Genomic DNA, 22,009 nt, shown 5'->3' on the forward strand with positions numbered 1-22,009 from the left:
TTTTAACAGCTTAAAGGTATGTTCTTTTCAAGGTGGTTTCATTTAAGATTCTAAAACAAAACAAAATACTGACATCTGGTCACAGCAAGCTTTGGCAATCTAGAAAGGTTACTAATATAAACTATTAATCATTCCCTGATATGCCAGACAAAATGAGAAGCTTTTAAAGGTGTGCTGGTTGGATTACTTTAGAAAATATGTTGGTGAACTGAAAACTGTGTGGTGTGTGTGTGTACACAACAACTTAGGCAAACTGACATATACCCTTGACACTGGGACTTGCTAAGATGCTTACTTAATCTCTATTAATCAGATGTCAGTGGTCAGACAAACAGTACACTGTTCCTCAGCACAAGGCCTTTTGAACATCAACAAAATGTACTATTATCCAGCACAAGCACTTACCATGGTAATCCCCTTGGCCTGGTGGGTTGGTCAGGATAATCTTCATGCAACTGAAAGGTGTATAGTCAGTCCTCTTGCCTTCCTTTCCAAAGCTATGTCGGATATTGTAAGAGTAACCTTTATCAAACTGAGGAGAGAGAGACAGAGAGACAGAGAGCACATCAGTCAATACAGTAGTAGCAGCATCAGCAGCACCAGGTAGGACCAAAGAACAAAGTGACTCGGGGTTCGAGGACATACATACTCCAGTGGCAGTAGCCATCCATGCAGCAGGAGGATCTGCAGTCAGTACTGGAGCCTGAGGACAACGACTCACCATTCAGCAAAGCCACGATAAGTGTACCCCAGACAGGGAAAGCCCCGAGACCCCTTCCTGCTGCTAGCTCGAGTTGCCTTGGTCACCCTGGGTTTTGCCTTGCATGAATATCCTGGGGAGGTTTCTAATTCCCCACTAGGCAAAGCAATCACAATGCATAACAATAGTAGTGATTTCTCAAAATTCAATGCCACTCAGATAGACTAATAATCTAGCCAAAGATTTCTAAGAAAAATTTAAAAGTATGTTTAGTTAAAAAGATAAAAAGATGGGGTCAAGGTGCTTTTTATGTACAATTAATTAAACCAGGTCAGGGTATTTTTCCAGCTGCTTTGTAGCAGAAATCCTAGGGCACAGTACAATAACAAACAGCACATTCTCGTTACCTCGTAAAAGGCCTGCTAAGGCCAGAGAACAAGAAGAAGGTGGGCCGGGCTGCAAAGGGCTCCTGAGTCTCACCGGCAGGAGCAGGCTAACCAACGAAGACAGTAACTGGGTGTCGGGTCCTCTGTTAACACTGAACTTCAACATCCCCTGGAGAGTCTGATTTCCTGGTTTATAACCATAAATTTGCTGATGGGCTTTGGTGCACCTTGAGGACTTGTTGCTGTCCAGCCAGCAGACTGAATAGATCCTTCTCTGACCTAAAGTGCTCTAGTTGACTATATATGCGCTTTACTATGAAAACAGGCCAAGTAGGTGGTTAACTGTGTTGGGAGAATAAGAACTGTGTGAAGTTAGGATAACATGATATCTGTCTCCTTTCTTGTAACTGCAAACCTCCCAGGACAAGAGAAACGGGCTGTTAAAAAGATTTGGCTTCCTTAGATTCTGCTAATCTGTAATAGGGAAGCTCCTACTGTAGGATATGGATGCATCATGGGAAGAAAGCACAGGAGAACCTGACTGTTCAGATGTGGGACTTAGAATAGCTTGCTTTTAAAAAAATGAAACTTGTAACCATTGTATGTAACTGAAACTCAGGATTAAGAAGTGATTGCAACCTGTCTTCCCTCTGCGTGGGGTATTTCATCAAAGTGTATAGGGACGAAGAGAAAACAATAACACTGGAGCCCTGCTTCACCCACCAAGTATGTGAGTGCGCGCCTACTTCACACTGGCCACCGACCCTACATCTCCTCCTTGCTTCCTGAACATACTGAACATACCGTCCAACAATCTGTCTGTCTCCTGGGTGTTCTCTCTCTCTCTCTCTCTCTCTCTCTCTCTCTCTCTCTCTCTCTCTCTCACACACACACACACACACCACACACACACAAACAAACACACACACACACACAGAGTTTTTCTGTTTCTGCCATGCCCCCTGGTCTCTGAAGTATACCAAACAAAATTCTTAAATGACAATACAAACTTTCTCAGGGAGGAGACAGTGAGGGTTATAATCATCCCCCATTCTCTGGTATCCAATGGGGCTTTTTCCCAGCAATCCAGGAATGTGAGAATCTACAAGCCAGTGTCGAATAGCTTACAAGCTGTGTGTAATATTTGAATCCAACTTATTACATCCTCTTACCTACTTTAAATGATCACCAGTTATTTATAACAAGTAATACGGTCTAAATGTTATAGAACAGTTGTTACATTGCTATGAATAGCAATGAAAGGGCTTTTTTCCGAATCCTTCAATCTGAGGTTCGCAGAGTCTAAGGATGTGAGTGCGCACAGCCATGGAGAGCCGACTGCCTACGCTCAATGATGAGATTAGTCTGCTGCAGAAAAGAATACTCAATCTGCCCTCCTGAACTTGATTTCGGGAACTGTACTGGGTGGGAACAGCCTCCTCCTCCTCAGCTGTCCCTCAGTAGCTACATCCTGACGCTACATATGAAATGCCTCTTCAAATAATTAATGCTGCCCTCCGCATTTCCCTCTGCAACCTCCTCCTGCTGAAAGGCGTGCCTCTGCGCTCATAAGACACGCTGCTGGGATGGATGCAAGGGACTTTCAGTGAATGAGACGAGGGGGAAAGGAACAACATCCACTGAAAGGCACTCAGACGCCACCAGGCATGATGCTGGGTGCTTCTAAAAGATTGTTTCAGATACTCAGTCCCCTATGGTGGTCCAGGAGAGGACACTGTGGTTCAAAGAGAAGAAGCAATGGAACAGAACACAAACACTAATTAGCAGACTTGAAAAGCAAAGTTTGATTCCAAAACCCAAGTTCTTTCCACAATACTGCATGTCATGGTTTGAATATGCTTAGCCCAGGGAGTGGCACTATTTGGAGGTGTGGCCTTGTTGGAGTGGGTGTGGCCTTGTTGGAGTAGGTGTGTCACTGTGGGAGTGGGCTTTAAGACCCTCATCCTAGTTGTCTGGAATCCAGTCTTCCACTAGCAGCCTTCAGATGAAGATGTAGAACTCTCAGCTCCTCCTGGACCATGTCTGCCTGGATGCTGCCCTGCTCCCGCCTTGATGATAATAGACTGAACCTCTGAACCTGTAAGCCAGCTCCAATAAAATATTGTCCTTATTACAGATGTCTTGGTCATGGTGTCTGTTCACAAGAATAAAACCCTAACTAAGGCACTACACTTCCTCAATGGTCAGATATTTAAAAACTGTAGGTTCCAATGACATCATTTTTAGGCTGTAACTTCATTCTTTCTTTGATACTTCATCTTGGAGGTTGGAGTTGGAGGCAGTCCCTTCCACAGCTCTAGGGCATTTATCTCCCCGAGCGTACCTACACTCCCTTAGGCTGTTTCTCCTCACTGCATGTATCTGATCTCCACTATGGTCTCCCGGGTTTATATTGTGTCTTGATACCCTGTACTCTGTACTGAGGTGAACAGTTGCTCCTGGGCTATCCAGCTCTATACCAGTGTGCAAGAAAATGGACTCACCAGCACACGTGGCAGGACTCCTTAGCCTACTACAACATTTGAAAGTGGATTGTCCCATTTTCACACTCCCATTAAATGTTTCCCATGCCTGATGGTTGGTGCTTTTCTAATTCCTCTCTTAGGTGATGTCTATAACCCATTGGTCAAGCAAAGACAGACAATGTTCCTTTGATAATATGTCTGCTCAGAGGAACAGTATTAGGTAAAGCCTAACTCTACAGAGACAGAATGAAAATTAAATGTCTCATGTAAAGTAATAACTTGGGCGAGGACAGTGAGAATGGCGACCAAGTTTCTGAAATGAGTATCAGACCATGTACATGGCAGACCATGAAACTCTCTGTAACCGGAGGAGAATCTTAGACTGTGCCCTGCTTTCACTACTCAGTACGCTCGCAAGCTTTCAAACCCAAGTTATCAGAAGGTGTACGTGGTTCACAGAGCACGTCAAGTGCTCCCCCATGGCACCCAGGCAGTTCTTGCTGAGTCCTGAGAAGCCACAGAGGACACTTAACGACTCATCTCCAAAGGGCAACGGCTTCAGAGTTCTGAATCTAACAGTCAGAATAAAATGCCTAGAAAAGGTTACACTTTATTTCTGTGCTTCTTTAAATAAACTGCATATTCCAGGAAGCTGAGGCAAAGGGTTCTTGAGCAAATTTTCATGTGAAATTACTAAGCATAACACTAAAAGTATTTCATAGATAGAAATAAAAAATGGTTTTTTTTTTTTTTTTAGCTTAAAAATAATTGTTCCAGTGGGTAATAAACCGAGAGCCTGAGTGGTGAGGGCAGGCCAGGGCTCCTCCGCATTCCTGAGCGAGGCAGCCACGGCGGCAGGGCTGCAGCTGGCCCTCCACTAAGGCTCCCCGTGAGAGGGATGTGTGTGAGAGAGCGATGCGGCAGTGCCTGGTGGTGGGGATCCCGGGCTTTGCAGTCAGGGAGGCGGTTTACAAAGCGATAACTTCAGCCCACCTTTCCAACCCATGCCACATCCCCAGGTTTCTTTCCCTTAACTTTACATTCACTGACTCTACTCCCTCTTTGGCTGTAAATGCTCACTGGCTGACACTGGTTCTGACACTGTGCCCTGGTCTATGATAAGGCCTCTTTCTCTCTGTTCTAGTAGCTCTGTTTCTATTGTACAGATCTGCTTCGTTTTATTTATTTATTTATTTATTTATTTATTTATTTATTTATTTATTTATTTATTTATTTATTTATTTATTTATTTATTTGGGTTTTTTGGTTTGGTTTCTCTGTGTAGCCCTGGCTGTCCTAGAACTCACTCTGTAGACCAGGCTGGCCTCAAACTCAGAAATCCGCCTGCCTCTGCCTCCCAAATGCTAGGATTAAAGGTGTGCACCACCCCCCACCCCCCCTCCCCACCCCCCACCACCTCCCACCCACCCCAGCTCTGATCTGCTTTTAATTTAGCAACATTGTGGTGCTGCAGCTCAGATCTGATGGCCATCCTTGGTCCCTCATTCCTAAGTGCCAACCCAAGAGTTCACTCTGAACCTGTGACTCCATCTGCATGCAGACCCTGATGAAGGCTCTGATTCAGAGCTCAAAAACAACATGGCCGCCTTCTTGTAATCACATGTAACAAGTTATTGACAGATTGTGCTCTCAGCAAAGCAGGAAGATGGCTCTAACAGGGGAGAGCTGTGTAAATTTCACTGTCTGGCTTCAGGTTATCTGTTTGCTCCTCTCAGCAACAGCATGGTTTCTCATTACAACACTAGATTTATGGTGCTATGCTATTCTTTCAAACCATCTACAAATAGGAGACATGAAACAGGAAGAAACGCCTCTTTTCCTTCAGTTTTACCATCCTAGCCATGTTGAAAGGAAACCATTAGTTCACATTACAGGTGCTCTGGATGCTATAACAAATCTCCCAGTCATTCTAAGAGATTTAATATAAAATTAAAATGTCAAACATTTTAATTGTAATTGTAAGTAAGTTGGTCAAACATGAACATGCCCAAAAGACAGCTGGAGAATGGCAAACTGTCAGTCTATAGTGCCTTAATAAACTAACACACACACACACATACACACACACACACACACACACACGGCACAAATTAGACTACAAAGAGTAAAATTATCTATATTCCATATCAATTTCTCACTTTAATAGCTAACTTTCAAACCACTTAGTACCTTTTCTCACAGTATCACTGAAGTACAGTCATGTGTCGTTAACAATGGATATATTTTCTGAGATGTACACATTAGTGTGGAAGGAGAGTTTGTCTACAGTGTAGTGTGCACAGAAGAATCAATCACTGTGGTCTCTTGGCACATCCCAGAGACAGGTAACATATGGGGCTGCTGCTGGCATAATATGCTATACCTTTACAGTTTGGGGTCTTTCTGTCTAGTGTTGGGGTTCGATACCAAGGCCTTGGACATGCCAGGCAAAGACGACTCCTGGGCTATAGATCCAGTGTTGTCAGCTAAGAGCACTCGAAGGGTATCATAAGAAGTAAAGCCTAATGCTGAAGATGCAGGTCAGTGGTAGAGTCCTTACCCAGCCTGCACAGGGTCTTGGGTTTGACCCTGAAATTAGGGACTAGAGATAAGACAGTGTGGGAAACATGAAAGTAATCAATTACCATCTAGTATTATTAACTGTGTACAATTATCTGTGCTATGCTTTTATCAACTGACAGCCACAAACATGTGAGTGCCGCACTCCTATCACACCAAGCCTGGGTCTAGGCAGGAGAGCACTCTTCGAGCCTCCAGTGTGTGCACGCTGATGCCTGTGCAAAGCTCGGCCGATCACCATGTGTGGAGGATGAAGATAAGCTTGCCCAGGGTACCAAACACAAATTCATCTTAGCTGTGTTCAGCCTTCCACCAAACTCGACTTGCTTGCCACATTTAGAAATTCAATATATAAGAACCACTCCTTGGTCCTGTAGAAGCAACAGGCCTACTGATGGGCTGGCTCACGAGTGAGCAACAGAGAGAGAGCTGAGGGGAAGGGGGAGACAACTGGAGCCCAGTCAGAAACTCACATTCTCTCTGGGGATGGCTTCTGTTCACAGGGCAAGAATCATACTGGACTCATTTGGGCTGGGCTGTGACTGAAAACTCTGTTCAGTGTCTCAGAAGAGGTGGAGAGTCAACTTCGGGACACACTAAAACTGGGCTAAGGAAAGACACTGGAGGACCTAACGCCTTCAAGACACGGCTTTTTCTACTGTGTTAAACTCTGTGTTTTTTGCATCTTCCTGGCACATAATAGCTCTATACACAACAGGCAGGGACCATAGACTTGCCAGACTATACCGGATCAATCTATACAATCAGCAAATTTCATATATTTCCACTACCACTTGTTAAAATAATGAAAATTTTAATCTTTTCTCATTATACAACCTCTCCTATGGGACTGAGATAGCTCTAGGCTCTCCCTTCCTTCTGCCTGGTTCTTTCAGGGCACTGAAGACAGCTGTTGTTCACTGTAATGAAGACAGAAATAGCCTTTTCTCAATGTCTTAGGTCATTATTAGCAGGGTTAGTGTTCCTAGCTAACTCCAGATCTATACAGTAACCTATTACGAAAGATACCATATATTCTTATAGTTTGGGTTGTGAGCCTAGCCTTTAATGGCGGAGTGATCGCTCCAGCCCATACCACAAGGACACTTGCTCAACTCTGTTCATAACAGGGAGAGGAACATGGGTGGGGGTCAGGTATTGGGGGAAGAGAATGGAAATTGGAGGGTGTGGGGCTTCTCTGGGATGAGTCAGAGACCAGGACAGGGGAATCTCCTGGGAAGACGTGAAGGTGACCTTAGCTGAGACTCCTCACTGTCGGGGACACGGAGCCTTAAGTGGCTGGGCCACCTCCTGTAGGCAAGAGGGACGTCCAGTGGAGAGAAGGGAACACCATCCTATGCATAAAACCTTTGAGCTAAAATTTGTCCTGCCTTCAAGATATGCAGGGATAAAAATGGAGCAGAGACTGAGAGATTGGCCAGCCAATGACTAGCCCAACTTGAGACCCATCCCATTAGAGAGAGCCAACCCTTGGCACTATATTATGTTGTGCTTGCAGACAGGAGCCTAGCATTACTGTCTTCTGAGAGGCTTCATCCAGCAGCTGATGGAAACAGATGCTGAGACCCACAGCCAGACATTAGGCAGAGCTCGGGGAGTCTCATGGAAGGGTTGAAGGAACTGGAGGGGTCAAGGAGACCACAAGTAGACCTACAGAGTCAACTCAACTGGGCCCATGGGGCTCACAGAGACTGAACCACCAACCAGAGAGCATGCAGGGGCTGGACCTAGGTCCCTACATATAAGTAACAGATGTGCAGCTTGGTCTTCATGTGGTCCCCTAACAAGCAGAGCAGGGCTGTCTCCGCTCCCTACCTTTGGATTCCTTCACCTAGCCGGGCTGCCTTCTCTGGCCTCAGTGGGAGAAGATGAGCCTCATTCTGCTACAACTTGAAGTACTAGGGCAACATGGTACCCATGAGGGACCTCCCGTTCTTTGAGACAGAGAGGGAGAAATGGAGGTAAGGTGTGTAAGGGTGGGACTGGGGAAAGAGGAGGGAGGGGGCAGAATCAGGATGTTAAAGTGAATGAATGAATGAATGAATGAATGACGAAAAATCACCATATACTGGAGTCACAGAGTTTGGGTGACAGCAGGCAAGCTTGTATTCATTCACCTGAATGCTTCAAATGTTCTGGCCAGTGTTCATGGTGCTAGAGGATGCCATACATACTACTGAAGAAAAGCGAGCCTCCATCTCACCCAGCTGTGGACCCTACATGCCACAGCTGTCCTGACAAGGTGGACTCACTGGTCACCAGTGGCTCAGAGTTATAGGAATGACCAGCCACTTCCCGGCTGTGTCCAAGGCCCGTTGCTCCCTGGGATGAAACCTGTACCAGGTACTGAAGAGGGAGACAAGAACTCTGGCCACAGGCCTGGGAGAGAACACAACACATTTTTCTTCTAAATGGACATATGGCCTTCATGACTTATTTCTATATCCACAGCCGAGAGAGCCTTTTCTCAGTCCTCATCAGAGAAGCCTTGACTTGAAGCAGATGCCAATTAATCCAGCGGTCCTGCCCTACAAAGACTGTGGAGTACTCAGCCTTCCCTCTAAGCTCAGGGATCTTTGCTAAAGAGAGAACAGAAAGAGTGTAAGAGCCAGAGGTGGTGAATAACATCAGGGAAACAATGATTTCCAAAGCTGGCAGGGAGATGCACAGAAGACTCACTCGCACCAATTATACAGCTTGTATAAGGCCTTCGGAAGCTCCAGCCAGACAAGTCCCAACAGACAAATTCCGTTTATGAAATGACCGCTGATAGGCTAACTACACTCCACAGCAGGGCCCCAACCACAAAGATAGGAACACACTGGACTTGTTGGGGAAGGAAGAAGAAAAGAGATGATGTCTCAGAGGTAGATGGGAAAAGATGGGAGGGAACAGAGGGTAGAAAGGGAAGGAGATGGGGTGGTGAGTATGTTTAAAATACATAGTAATAAACTCTCAAGAAATTAATTTTAAAAAGAAACTTAAAAGCATCACTCAGATTATAATAAGCAGTATTTTACAAGAGCAGTCTCCATGCCCTGACCCCCATTTTAGATCTAAGATAATGGATAATATGATTATCTCACAATGTCTCCAAGTTCTGTTTTGTGCTGGATTCGTTCCATTTGTTCTGACTACATAGAAATGTACAAATGTGTATAGGTATTTAGGTACATTCTCCTATAGTATTTAATTATGCAAAGAATTCCTCCCCTTAATATAATTGTTTTAATTGTTTCTCTATGCTACATCTGTTGGTACCTGCGAGGCCTGTGACGTCATATAGGCGACAATTAGAACAGTGTAACTATAGGCCTGTTGCCAAGGCAACAACCTCCATATACCCAGAATTCAATGGCCCACCTTTACCTGTAATTATGTCATCATCTTTATATAGCCGGGCAGTGTTTCTCCCCCCTCTCTTTTCTCTCTTTCTTTTCCTTCCTTCTTCCCGCCCGCTACCCCTTCCCCTTCTTAAATAAAATAAAGTCCCACGTGGAACTGTTTGGCCTGGTGTATCTCATTGCGGCCCACATCTCCACCGCATCCCTGTGGCCCACGCAGCGGGCAGGCAGGCGACCTGTGCTGCGGTGCAGGCAGACAACCTGCATAGAAAAACCAACAACATCACACTTGAAAACATTAAGAAAAAAAATCAATTGCTTATAATTTTACCCCAATCGTTTATTTGAATGTATTATTATGCAAAATACTCCTCTTCCTGATCACTCACATGCATATTATCTTTAAATACATGCATGTGAATAATGTTCCAAATTACCATTCTGCTATAGAATTTTCTGTTGTAGGTTTTTAGATTACTGTGTCATAAACTCAACATAGAAATTCATAGAAATTATTTCCCATTCTATTTAAAAGAAACTGCTGTTCCTAAAGAAAGAACTTTTTATATTAATTTAAATTGAATCATTTAAAAGGTGAGACACTAATAACAAGCAAACTGGGGAAACTGGGGAGAACTGCAGACCTAAGGACAGGGCTCTGCCTGGGCTCCCGGGATCAAGAGCTGGCAAGCCTCTTCATATGCAGATTAGCTTCCATTGAAATTCAAACGCTGCTTCTGAGGTCCTCTTCAGCATACAAAGGAGCAGACCCGGAACGAGAAACACAGCCAGTGCTAGTAAAATTACAGGACTAATATTTTGATGTGCAGCTTTAAAGAGTAATTTGTTGAATACTAATAACCCGCAGATCAATTTGTCTCTGAAGAAATACAACCACAATACTACTTCTGAAACTTGAGCAACAGCAGAGAACAAACAGCTATGTGAGACAGTTTAGATATATACGGAAGGATTTATCTTCTCTCAGCACCACCCAACTCACAAGCAGCAACATTTACACCTCAGACTCGGTTCACGCGTATAGCCAGTTACATGACTTAGGTTTGAGTGGCGTTATCCAATGTGGATGCATAATGGCCGTGATGCTGGGGCATCCCTCTGATTCCTATGCCTATTTTCGATAGTTTTAAAAATTAGTTTAAAAATAGTTTTAAAGTTTTCGATAGTTTTAAAAAATCATTAAATTCAGTAGGTATGCACGTACACATACAGTGCACTGCCAGATCTCAGTGTTTTCCTGGTTCATATAATCCTTCTCTTCTCCTTCTTTCTGCTATGAAAGCATCATGTACCATAAAGTTGCAAAATGCATGTGCCTGTTCAAGCAGCACACGTTGTGTAGCTCCTGAAGGAAGGGCACAAGGTGACACGGCACAAGGTGACACGGTATGCAAAGGAAGTCACCTCAGCTCCCCCATGGGAACACTGCACCCACCTCTCTCTCCCTCAGCTGAGCCTTCATCCAATATTGAAACAAGGAATCTCAAATTCCACATTTTGGCTGCTCCTCAACACTACAGCATCCACCTGGGATTCAAGGGAGCTGAATGCGAGAAGCTTCAATCTGGAGGAGAAGCTTCCTCCTCCCTGTTGCTGCCCAACACTGACAGCGCCTTGCTCATCAATTACACCTTTTCCTTAAACAAAAAGACAGTGGAGCATTATGTGGGACGCTGGAAAAAGAAGGCCAAAAATAAAAAAGATGTTTTTATTTCAAAATTCTGTTCAGAGGTACAAAGTAGTATTCACAAATGATAAAGTGCATGAAGATGGGCAATTCCAGGGGTAAAGTGGGAGATTTTAGCGCGGGTAGGACAGGTGCAAGGAGACCCCTGCCAGCCTCAGCTCTACCTTGGAGGCTCAGACAGTCCGTGCACACTCCCCAGTCCTGAAGAGATCTGAGCCATGCGTATGAACTTAAGTCTTCAAAGCTGTGGAGCTAATTAGTGATGATATTTTTGGTTCCTTGCGTTTCTCATGGAAGAGGTGAGCACATTCCTGCTGGTTTAGTTCTGTGTGGTTGGTGACAGCGTGGGGAGACGGGATGCTGAACCAACCTCACTGATGTGTCTCCATCATGATTTAAAGTATGTGTGTCACCTCTTAACTTTGCCAGCCTCAAACTCAAAACAGTGATACAATACAACCTAAGATTATGCCAAAAAAGTCTGTGGCAGAAACACTAGACATTCTAAAGGGAAATGATCCAAAGGCTTTAAAGAAATGAGAAAACACCTTTAATCTATTTTTGAGTTTTCGATGCCTCCATTACAGGGAAACTAGAGGAATACAGGCGTTCTTTCTTGTCTTTCCATTACATAAATCAAGTAGATTTTTTTTTGTCACAAAAAAAAAAAATTCTATGAGTAAACTGCCAATATATATATCCTAAATACACACACACACACACACACACACACACACACACACACACATATATATATATGGTATCAATTTAATGGAAACTTTAATTAAAAAAAAAATTCTTCTTGTTGTAAAGGTGAGGAAACCATACTTTTTCCTGACATGCCTCACTAAAACCTGACGACCAGGGATATACCTCTGCACTAGTCATGAAACAGTGACAGCACACTCTAACTAATGCTAACCCTGAGTTCACAGTTCCAGGCCTGGGCCAGCTTTCCAGCGAGGCTATAATGATGGATGTCCGTTCGCTTGATGCGTTCTGGGCAGCAGTTACCTATTTTTATGCTTTTACATTTATTTTGCTTAAATCTGAACACTATGCAACAAACCCAATTCGACCTCGAAGATAGAGGAATGGGGGCTCTGAGCATTAAAGGTGCCCACGTGAGAGCTGCACTCCCGGGGAGTTAGCTTAACTGAGGTGGGCCTCAGATGTAGCCTGTGTACCTACCTGCAACTCTAAGTTAAAGTACCTGTGTGTGTGTGTGTGTGTGTGTGTGTGTGTGTGTACACGTACTCAAGCGCTTGCCACAGTGCATGTGGAGCATCAGAAACTAACCTGCCGGATTCAGCTAACTCCTTCTACCTGTGTGTCCTGGGGAACATCTCGGGTGGTCAGGATTGACAGCATGGACCTTTACTCACTGAGCTGTCTCACTGACCCTGAAAATGTTCATTTCCAACGCTGCACTAACAAGTTACAAATGTGAATGCACAAGTAAAGCAGCATCCAATGATATTTTCAGAGTCCTATGGCTCTTCCCATTTTCCAGATTAAAAGATAAACTACTGATCGCTAATTGCTTCCTTCTAGATCAAATAAGTTGATCTGAAAGACCTGTTATGCAGTATGACTATATTAAGGGCAGTCTGGCCATAAGATTAGACTCACCTTGTATAGCTACAAAATCAAAGCCATTCTCCCAACAGATACTATGGTATTTCACATCAGTTTATAAAGTGCTGTGGGATTTGACTTCCCAAGAGTATGCTTGGTAGTTGTAATGAAATGTGGTCACAAGGGCATACACAGTTCTGAGACAACACACAGGAAAACATATCTTCTTTTTCAAACAAAGACCTGACAGCATTTCAGTCTTAATCATCCAATTAATTTCATTCCTGCAAATGTGCTGAATGGCATATTCGCCCCTACGACTCCACACAGGCTGACAGGAGCTGAGTCATGGTGGACATGCTACAAAGCCACCAGCACTTTTACTGGAATCCTAAAAGTCTTTTCAATGTTCAGACCCAAGGATTTTTATAAGATCTGTAGAGGAAATTCACCTACACGACAACAGGCACTGCTGTTTGCAGGAGACACGGAGACGGAGCTGGGATGCCTGATGAGAAGCAGGGAAAGGAATCAAGGTCATGAACTCAGAGTGCAAAGAAAAGGCAGAGCTGGGCACAGAGAAAACAGGAAGAGCCGCCTTCACTCTGACCCTCGACCACACACACAGCTGTCGTGCCTTCACTGCCAACCTGTATAGAGCCAGGTGCTCATACAAGGTGTATAACTCAGCTCCTTCACACCAGGTAGCTTTGATTCCCAACATCCCCCAGACAGGTCTCTGCTACCTTTTTTGAGACATGTCACTGTGGCTCAGCAGCTGCTGTGAGGAGTTAACAAACTAACAAGATGATTCCTCATGGACTCATGACCAGCTCCCATCCTCAAGAAGAGAGCAGGCAACAGTAACTAACAGAGAGTAACTAACAGAGCTACCAAGAGCAGAGAGTAACTAACAGAGCTACCAAGAGCAGAGAGTAACTAACAGAGCTAACCGGCACAGAGAGCCAGTATGAGAGCTGAGGCCGAAGAACCCACCTTGGGGTTATATACTAAATATGAATACTAAAATGTAGGGGTTTTCAGTTCAATTTACTCTGACATATTTATATTCAAGTTGTATTTTCAAAAATGTATGATTTGCAAATAGTAAGCCCTGAAAAAGGAAAAAAAAACAGCATATATAAATTTTAGGCTAAAAACTTCATTATCCATCAATATTTTGATTTCAAGAATAATCAATATTATACTTTGCATCTTTCATGTTATTCATTAACTTAAGATGAGTAATATTATCTTTCCTAAAGCAAACCTGAAGTTAGTGCACACACTTTTCCTCCCAAGTCTGGGTGGTGTAATCCCACATAAACAGTAAGGTAGGGGCTGATAAAGAACAGACTGTGTTGATCTTTGTAATGACAAACTCACATGACCGAGTGACTCCATGTGGACCATGCTAGATGGCACCACTATCACCTATATGCCAACTTGTGCACTAGAAAATGCAAATGTTCCACTTCTCAAGGCTAAATACTAAGTTCTTTCACATTCTCAACAAGTTTATAAATGGTAAGAGTCATTTCGAACATGGCTCAAAACAGTTGATAATTCAAGAAAAATACAGTGACATGCGTTGCCAGAGTTGTGCAATGAGCAAGACCAGTACAAAGGAACAAATAGGAAAGCTCCAGGACCAGACCAAATGCTCACACAGCCTCCGCCCTCAGCTCCACACAGACACAGTATGGAGACAGCCAGCGCAAAGCGCCAGCCGCGAGACTTCTCACCGAAGCACATGTGGAAAGTAGCGAGACTCCTTACAAGCAATGAGAACTACCCTGACTTAGCACCTTCTAAACACGTTCCAAAAGCTTCCTCATGAATAAAACTCAGAGATTACAAGGGTGATGCACATGAAGGGCTGCCCTCCAGCCCCTAACAGTAAGGGTGGGAGGGAGGGAAGGCTGCATGGGCATCTTGTTTTGCCTCCTAGTGTAAAGCATTCCGTGTCCAGCTGAACAGACAAGTTCCCTTGACAGCTTTCCCTACAGTCCAAGTGGGAAGTGCTCAGACTCAAAAATGAAAACAGAAACAAAAACCCAACAGCCTTCTTCATTTGATAAGACTCAAACGCTGGGAGATTATAAATGCAAAACATTCAGTTTCCGTGCATCCTTTCAAGCCCAATCTGTAAATGTAATCCTGCAGGAGAGCCGGAAGCCTCGAGACACTAGTGTCTTCAATGACAATCAGTCCATGGCTGGCCAATCATCGCCCTCTGCATCAGTAGAGAGTCTCATGTCACTTCGCTGACAATTCCTGCATATTTCTAAGGCTCGGATTAAATGGCTGATAGAGTTAAAGGTATAATAACTATGGGACAGTTTGATTACAGAAAACAAAATGGTACTGAATACCTACTGTGTGCAAGGCACAGGCTGTTTGACTTCAGGGAAGGTACTATTAGAATCTTCATGCTATCAATGAGGAAACTTGACTGTGGTAAGATTAATCAACTTGCCCAAGGTCAGCACACAGCCGATGTGTAATGGAGCAGGAGTTTGAACATATTAGTCTCACTTATTCTGAAAAACTATGCCTAGTTTGTCAGATGAAGCTTTGTATATCCCCCTTCACTGAAACAGAAGCAGGAACAATTAAAACCATGCTACGGACTTCTCACTCTGAGATTACAGAGCAACAGTGAACTAGCTGTTACTGAGCACTGGTTCTAAAACCCTCAGCACTATTCTGTCAGTACTGGGTTTGATCCTGCTAGACCAGTCATGAGGCCTGTGACTTCAGGCAATTAGCCTAACTTTTTGAGATCCCAACCCAATCTATAAAGTGAGATTTAAAACTATTCTGTTCCCTGTGATTTACATCTCAGGGGAGATGTAATCAATCTTCAAGACGACCTAGGGAAGGCTATTTACAGGCGAATTCTGGCCGATAAATTAAGAAGTCAAAATATATTAGCATATTGCTTTGGGAAGACCATTCTATTGCCAAACCAGCAGGTGAGACTTGAGCGGTAAAGGCTATGGTGGTCAGTGTGTCCCCTCGGGTGGCAGGAACTGAAATGGAAGGGTGAATCCCTTAGGAAGGATTCCTGACAAAACGGCTGGAGCTAGCAGGGCTGGCTTCTTACCAGAAAGATGAGAAATGGAGCAGGAAAGGGCACGGTGCCACCGATACCAGCAAAGGGGGACAATGACGCCTTTTATCAAACTAGCTCATTCTTTGTAAGTTAACAGATTAAAAACACAAGCCAAAGCACAGGGCAGGGGCCATGTAGGAAGCACACTGGAGTGCAGGGGAACTAATGGCTAATTTTGTGTGTTGTGACTGGATTATGGGGCGCCTGGTACTTCTGCAAATATCTGAATATTTTTTTAAAGATATATTTATTTATTATATGTAAGTATACTGTAGCTGTTTTCAGACACTCCAGAAGAGGGTGTCAGAACTCATTACAGATGGTTGTGAGCTACCATGTGGTTGCTGGGATTTGAACTCAGGACCTTTGGGAGAGCAGTCAGTGCTCTTAACCGCTGAGCCATCTCTCCAGCCCCATATCTGAATATTTTAACTGGCTTGGTGGAGCGGCTTTCCCTCCCAATTGAGAATGGGCAGTATCCAATGTGTGGAAGCCCAAACCGAGTGCTAAAGGAAGAGAATCCCCCCCTCCCTCACAGCCGGGCTGTGGACACTGCCCTCCTCCCTGTGCCCCCCTCCCTCACAGCCAGGCTGTGGACACTGCCCTCCTCCCTGTGCCCCCCTCCCTCACAGCCAGGCTGTGGACACTGCCCTCCTCCCTGTGGCTACCTGTCCTGGCCCTCAAGCCTCTGGCTGAGGCTGAACCTCACCACTGGCTTTTCCAAGTCTCCAGCTCCTAGACAGCAGAGTCTAGTGTTTTCCGATCTCCATAATCACATGAGACAACTGCCCCCTCGCCTCCCTCCCTCTGCACACCGCACTCCCTGGACCTGTGTGTGTTATTGATTCTGTTTCTCTAGAGAAAGCTAACCTACGCAGTACCACAGGAACACAGTTTGGAGCGATGTTTTCTAAAGACCCAGCTAAAACAAATGAGTAACAAATGAATACAAGACAGGTCCAGTGTAAAGCAGAGAGCTGGTCACCTTGTGTGATGGAGGAGTGAGGATTTATGTTTCTGTATGCTTGTGGCTTTTCCATGTTAAAATTCTAAGAAATAATAATAATAATTCAGAGCTTTTAGTTTTTTGTCATTTTTCATCTTAAATTTTACTGAGGATTTTCGCCTAACCCAGCTTCTCACTAAAACAGACCCCCACCAAGAAATACTGGGTGGTTTCATAGTATTCTCCTAAGGTGGGCAAATCACTTCACAGCTTCTAGGTAGCTATTTTGTTATACTGAGAGTCTATATGGAGGAAAGCAAGGTCAAAAAACAGTGAAAAGGCAGAAAAACAAACAAACAACCACACAAGAGAAACAAACAGTCATCATTTTGAAATACCCTTCTTTTATTTCATCCACCCCAGCTCTAATAAAATAGCTTGAGAGAAGGAGTGTGTCACCTGACTTCAGTACAACCAAGGAATGCTGCTTATCTGGAAAGGAGAAGTCGGCTAAACACAGAGACTGCAATTTCCTTCCTTTAGACCTGGCAAAGAACATGGGAGATGCAGGAACCATTTTGTTTCTCAAGCCTGAACTTCGGTGTGTTCTGGACTGGTGATCTGAAGACATCCTTTGACAGCCTTCAGCTGAACTCACAGAACTTCTGGTCATTCCTGTGAGCTGATCAGCAAGCTCGGGCCTCAGGAAAGCAAAGTTCCAGAGGAAGGCACAAAAAGATGCGGGTGAATTCAGTATGCAAGTGTATTAGCTAAAGGGCATAATTAAAACTACATCGCTCCTTTAAATCTACATAATTATGTCCCAAAGACATTCTCATTAGTATATTCTACTCTGTCACTAAATCAAGTCTCATGTCTACATGGTCAGGAAATAAACATAAAATTTTAAAGTTAAGTCAAGTAAAATGCTTGCAGAACTCAGCTGAACTTTACTTTTAAAAAGTAAAAATAAAGCCAGCCTGCCAAGCATCACTACTCAAACTCATTATCAGAATATAAGTAGGTGAGACTCAGGCACAAATAGGCCTGACAGACTATTCCTTTTTTTTTTTTAAGACAGAAGCTGCTTTTCCGACACTAACACAACTTGAAATCTACGAAGCAGCACCTCCTTTACTGAGACTGATAACTGTGTTCCTAGTGATCAGCCTGAAGCTCTTCCCTGTCCTGAAGTACACTCTAACATCATTAAAATATGGAATTATGTCCGGTCACACTTGGGAGTGAGTGCATTGCATTATACTCTCATTATTTCAGGATTAGCAATATATCTGGGCAAGACAGGACAACTGTCCATCAAGAGAATGCCACACCCAAACAAGCAGCTCTACGGGAATGTTCTCATATCACAGCCGATTGACTGTGACATCAAGGAAATAATTACCCCTCTCAAAATTTGGGACAGGACGTTGGACAAAATGTTATTAAAGGTTCTGTCCCAGGGCTTGTAGGAATTTTAAATCCCATTAGGAAAAAAGACCAGCTCATGGGGCCTTTCTGCTTCTCCACTTTCACTGACACTGATGAAGGCCTCTGAGACAGAAGCCAGATATGGAGTTATGAAGCTATCCCAAGAGTCCACAGCACAGTACAGTCATTGTTTTGGTCAACTTTCCATTACCACACCAAATCCCTGAGATTACCAGCCTGCGGAAAGGCCCCGTGGCTTGCAGTTTTGAATGTTCCAGTCAGCAGTTCACAATGCACCATGCTTCTGGGGCTCCAGGAGGCCACGATCATGGAGAGCAGCAGGTGGTAAAACAAACACTACTACTGAGAAGTCGCTAAGAAGCAGCTGGCCAAGAGGAGGAAAGGGTAGCTTCCCGCTATCCTCTTCAGGGCCTGAGGACCTCCTGCTAATTGATCTAAAGTCCTCACCACCTCCTAGTACCAAGTGGTCAGGAGATGGAGCAGTGGTGCACATTTAAAGTTAAATCTTAAAGTTAATCTTCTGACTGCACAGGTCACAGGGAAGGCTTGATATGAGTCCACCCCTGAGGTGGATGGGCTGGCAAAGACGTCCATGGCCATCTGCTCTGCAGACCAGGGCTCAGGGTTAGAATCCGGAGCCCATCTGTAAACTGCATTTATATGATTCTAAACAGATAATAAACACACACTCAGATATCTGGGTCTGGGCCTCAGGGAACGTTCGAGGCTGAGTAAGTCAGGAATCATGAAGTTCTGCATGGCTTCGATGCCATAAATGGACAGAATCACTGTCTGCAGTGGGTGCAGACATAATAATCAAGACCTAAGCCGTGCCCTGGAAACCTCAAATGTCCAAGATGGACACTGCACTGCCTCAGAGATGCTGAGTACCAGCGGCACCTGTGCCATCTAGGATCTGCCCGTCAGGTGTCCTGGGGACTCTGCCCACCCAGCTCCCCAGTTTTCCATCAGTGAGAAAACCTATCTCTGCAACAAAGGAAAAGACGGCTTTCAGAAAGCTGTCCAATGCGACCTTAGACTGAGTAGATATTTAGACACTTTTGAGAGGGTACAATGTGCAGATTAAAAACAAACAACAACCACACTGCCATGAAGCCAAGGGAAGACCACAGACTCGCGTCAACCTGCTTCTGACACTCAGCACTGGGATCACCCTGAGGTTTTCACACTTCCATCCGACTGCAGAGCAGCGACACCCACACTCAGATCCTCAGCACCCAGCAGGAAGGCTTTTGCTGAGATTTAATAACACCTAGCTTTTACCAACACTGAACTTAAGAATCATCTACTTGAGTAACGATTTTATGTCTTTAGCCAAGCCACAGTTTAAAAGAGCCTTTGTTATGTGAGCAACAGTCTTTATAATAAAAACATACCATGATTCAGAAAATACTGTCTCCCAATTCTACATTGTTACTATTCAGGGTCCAATTTAAATACTAATTTCCACTCTGAGGCCCCTGGGCGGATATAGTTCACTCATGAGCTTGCAATCCTGCTGTTGTTACCACAATCTAGTTCCCATTAAATGGGAACTTAAGAGCAGGCAACTTTGATTCTCTGCTAAACAGCAGACACTGTTCATACGTGGGAAGAATAGTATATACAATCACCGTATAAATCCCAGCATTATCCTTACCCAAGGCCTGAGAAGCTGGAGTTGGGAGCAGACTGGTACAGTCACACAGCTTATAATAAGCAGATGGGTCTGGGCTCTAATTTGATTCCAAAGTATACACTCCCTCAACTAGCCTATGCTGCCATCCAAATCAAGTGAAATTACCCTGCTCAAGAGACTTGTTTGCTGAGCTATGTAAACTATTTCAGAGTACCCAATATGTGTTACTTGAATATAAAATCAAAACAATGCCTAGGCTTCCCAAAGAACTTGTAATCAGTTGGAAGGTGGGTCAAGAGTTATAATAGTGAAGACTTTCCCCCCTATGATTTCTGCATATTCATATAGCCCCCTTCTCCTTCTTCTACTTTCTTCTCTCTCCATCCCTCTCTCTCCCCTCTCCCTCCCTCTTCCCTTCCTAATCCCCCTCCATCTCTGTCTCATTCTTGCCCCCTCACCTGTCTTTGATGTACCCCAGTCTACCTGGTTTTCAACTAATGAATGAATTGATGTCATTTTCAGGAAAGCAGATGCAAACTGAGGTAATCCTAAATTTTCTTAATAAAATATGTAAATTATATTTGCATAAAGTACATTTTCATAGGAGCAAAACTACAGAAGCATGGAGGACTAATGGGCGAAATGAGGCTACAGATAGAATACACTCAATATCCAGGCGACACTTGTGTGAAATGTCTTCCTGTAACAGCAACATCTGTGTGTATAAGGACAATTTTAAAATAAATGCATAAAAGAAATAAAATGAGACACTTCGTGAAATCTTAAACTGTTTTTTTTTTTTTTTTTTTTTTTTTTTTGCTTAAGAAGCTACATATGCGCACACCTTCTTCCCCTAAGAGCATTGGGCACATTAGCCGACTGACCGTGTTAGGAGGTCAGATGCTGTGCCATTTCACCATCTACTGCAGAGCTCCCACTGGCATGAGCAAAGGGCTGGAGCTGAACTCCTGGGTTAGGGGCATAGTCCATAGGTAAAGCATTTACCTAGCAAGTGCAAGGGCCTGCATTCAACCCCAGTATGTATAAATTAGTTAAACAAGTAAGTGGAAAACATAAGGGATCTACTTCCCATTTGGTTTTCCTAAGTCCCTGAGGGAAACAGAATAGATTGTTATAGATGGGGTAGGGGAACCCCTAATGGGAAGATCACGTGGTGGGAAGGAGGGAAGAGGGAGAGGAAGAAGGGGGGTAGGAAGAGGGAGGAGGAACTAAAATTCAGGGCTATCTGAGAAGAAGTGTGGAAACCCAATACAGTAGAAGCTTCCTAAGATAGATACCCGCATGAAGGTGACCTAAGTGAAATCACCAAATAATGAAAGAGACTGCCCCAATTGGACATCTCCTGTCCCCAAATGAAGCTTCCAGAACTAGGAATGGGCCACATCTAACTGAGTTGTTACCAAGGGGATCCCACGGGAATTCCCAAACAACCAGGCTGTCGCTCTCCACACACTGACAGCAAGGTCCTGTTGCTGAAAACAACCCTGCACTGCTCGCTGAACATGGAGAAGTGGAGCTGGCGCCTACACAGAGCCTTCACCCCATGTACCAGTGTCTGGTACAAAGGGTGCTCTGCGTACTACCAAGAGAGAAATATAAATGCCAACCCAACCACAAGCCCTTTGATCTGCATTGGTTCCCTGCCTGCAAGATGCTCTGGTACAATTGTGGCTCAGAGCTTGTAGGAGTGACCAACCAATGTTCCATCTGACAGAAGGCCCACTCCACAGCATTCCAGATAACCTCTCTGGGCCCTAGCATTTGGTATTTCTTTTCCTGCACTAATAAACTATCCTATTGATAGCAACTAAAGAGAAAACAGGCCCTTCCTGGCCCAGTTTGAGGCTCTGGTCTGTCATGAGGGGGTCATGCAGCAGAACCTGAGAGAACTGGACACATCACACCCACCGTCAAGCAGTGAGTGGATGCCTGTGCTCGCCCACCTTCTCTTAATGCAATGCAGAATCCCCAGGGCACAGCGATTCCGGCTGGGGAGAGGGGGCAGGAGCCACCCACCTCAATTTAATCAA

The 22,009-nt window shown here is 44.3% G+C and overlaps 1 protein-coding gene across 1 annotated transcript in view; it reads right to left on the bottom strand.

Moving 5' to 3' along the window:
- Prim2 (DNA primase subunit 2) overlaps positions 1 to 22,009 on the bottom strand; it is a 200,383-nt gene that overhangs the window by 21,811 nt on the left and 156,563 nt on the right. Inside the window, exon 11 of the mRNA XM_052191894.1 lies at positions 406 to 532. Within this exon, the coding sequence (XP_052047854.1) occupies positions 406 to 532 (127 nt within the window). The remainder of the gene's footprint in view (positions 1 to 405; positions 533 to 22,009) is intronic.

Source organism: Apodemus sylvaticus, chromosome 9 (genome assembly GCF_947179515.1).
Source record: "Apodemus sylvaticus chromosome 9, mApoSyl1.1, whole genome shotgun sequence".
NCBI lineage: Eukaryota > Metazoa > Chordata > Mammalia > Rodentia > Muridae > Apodemus > Apodemus sylvaticus.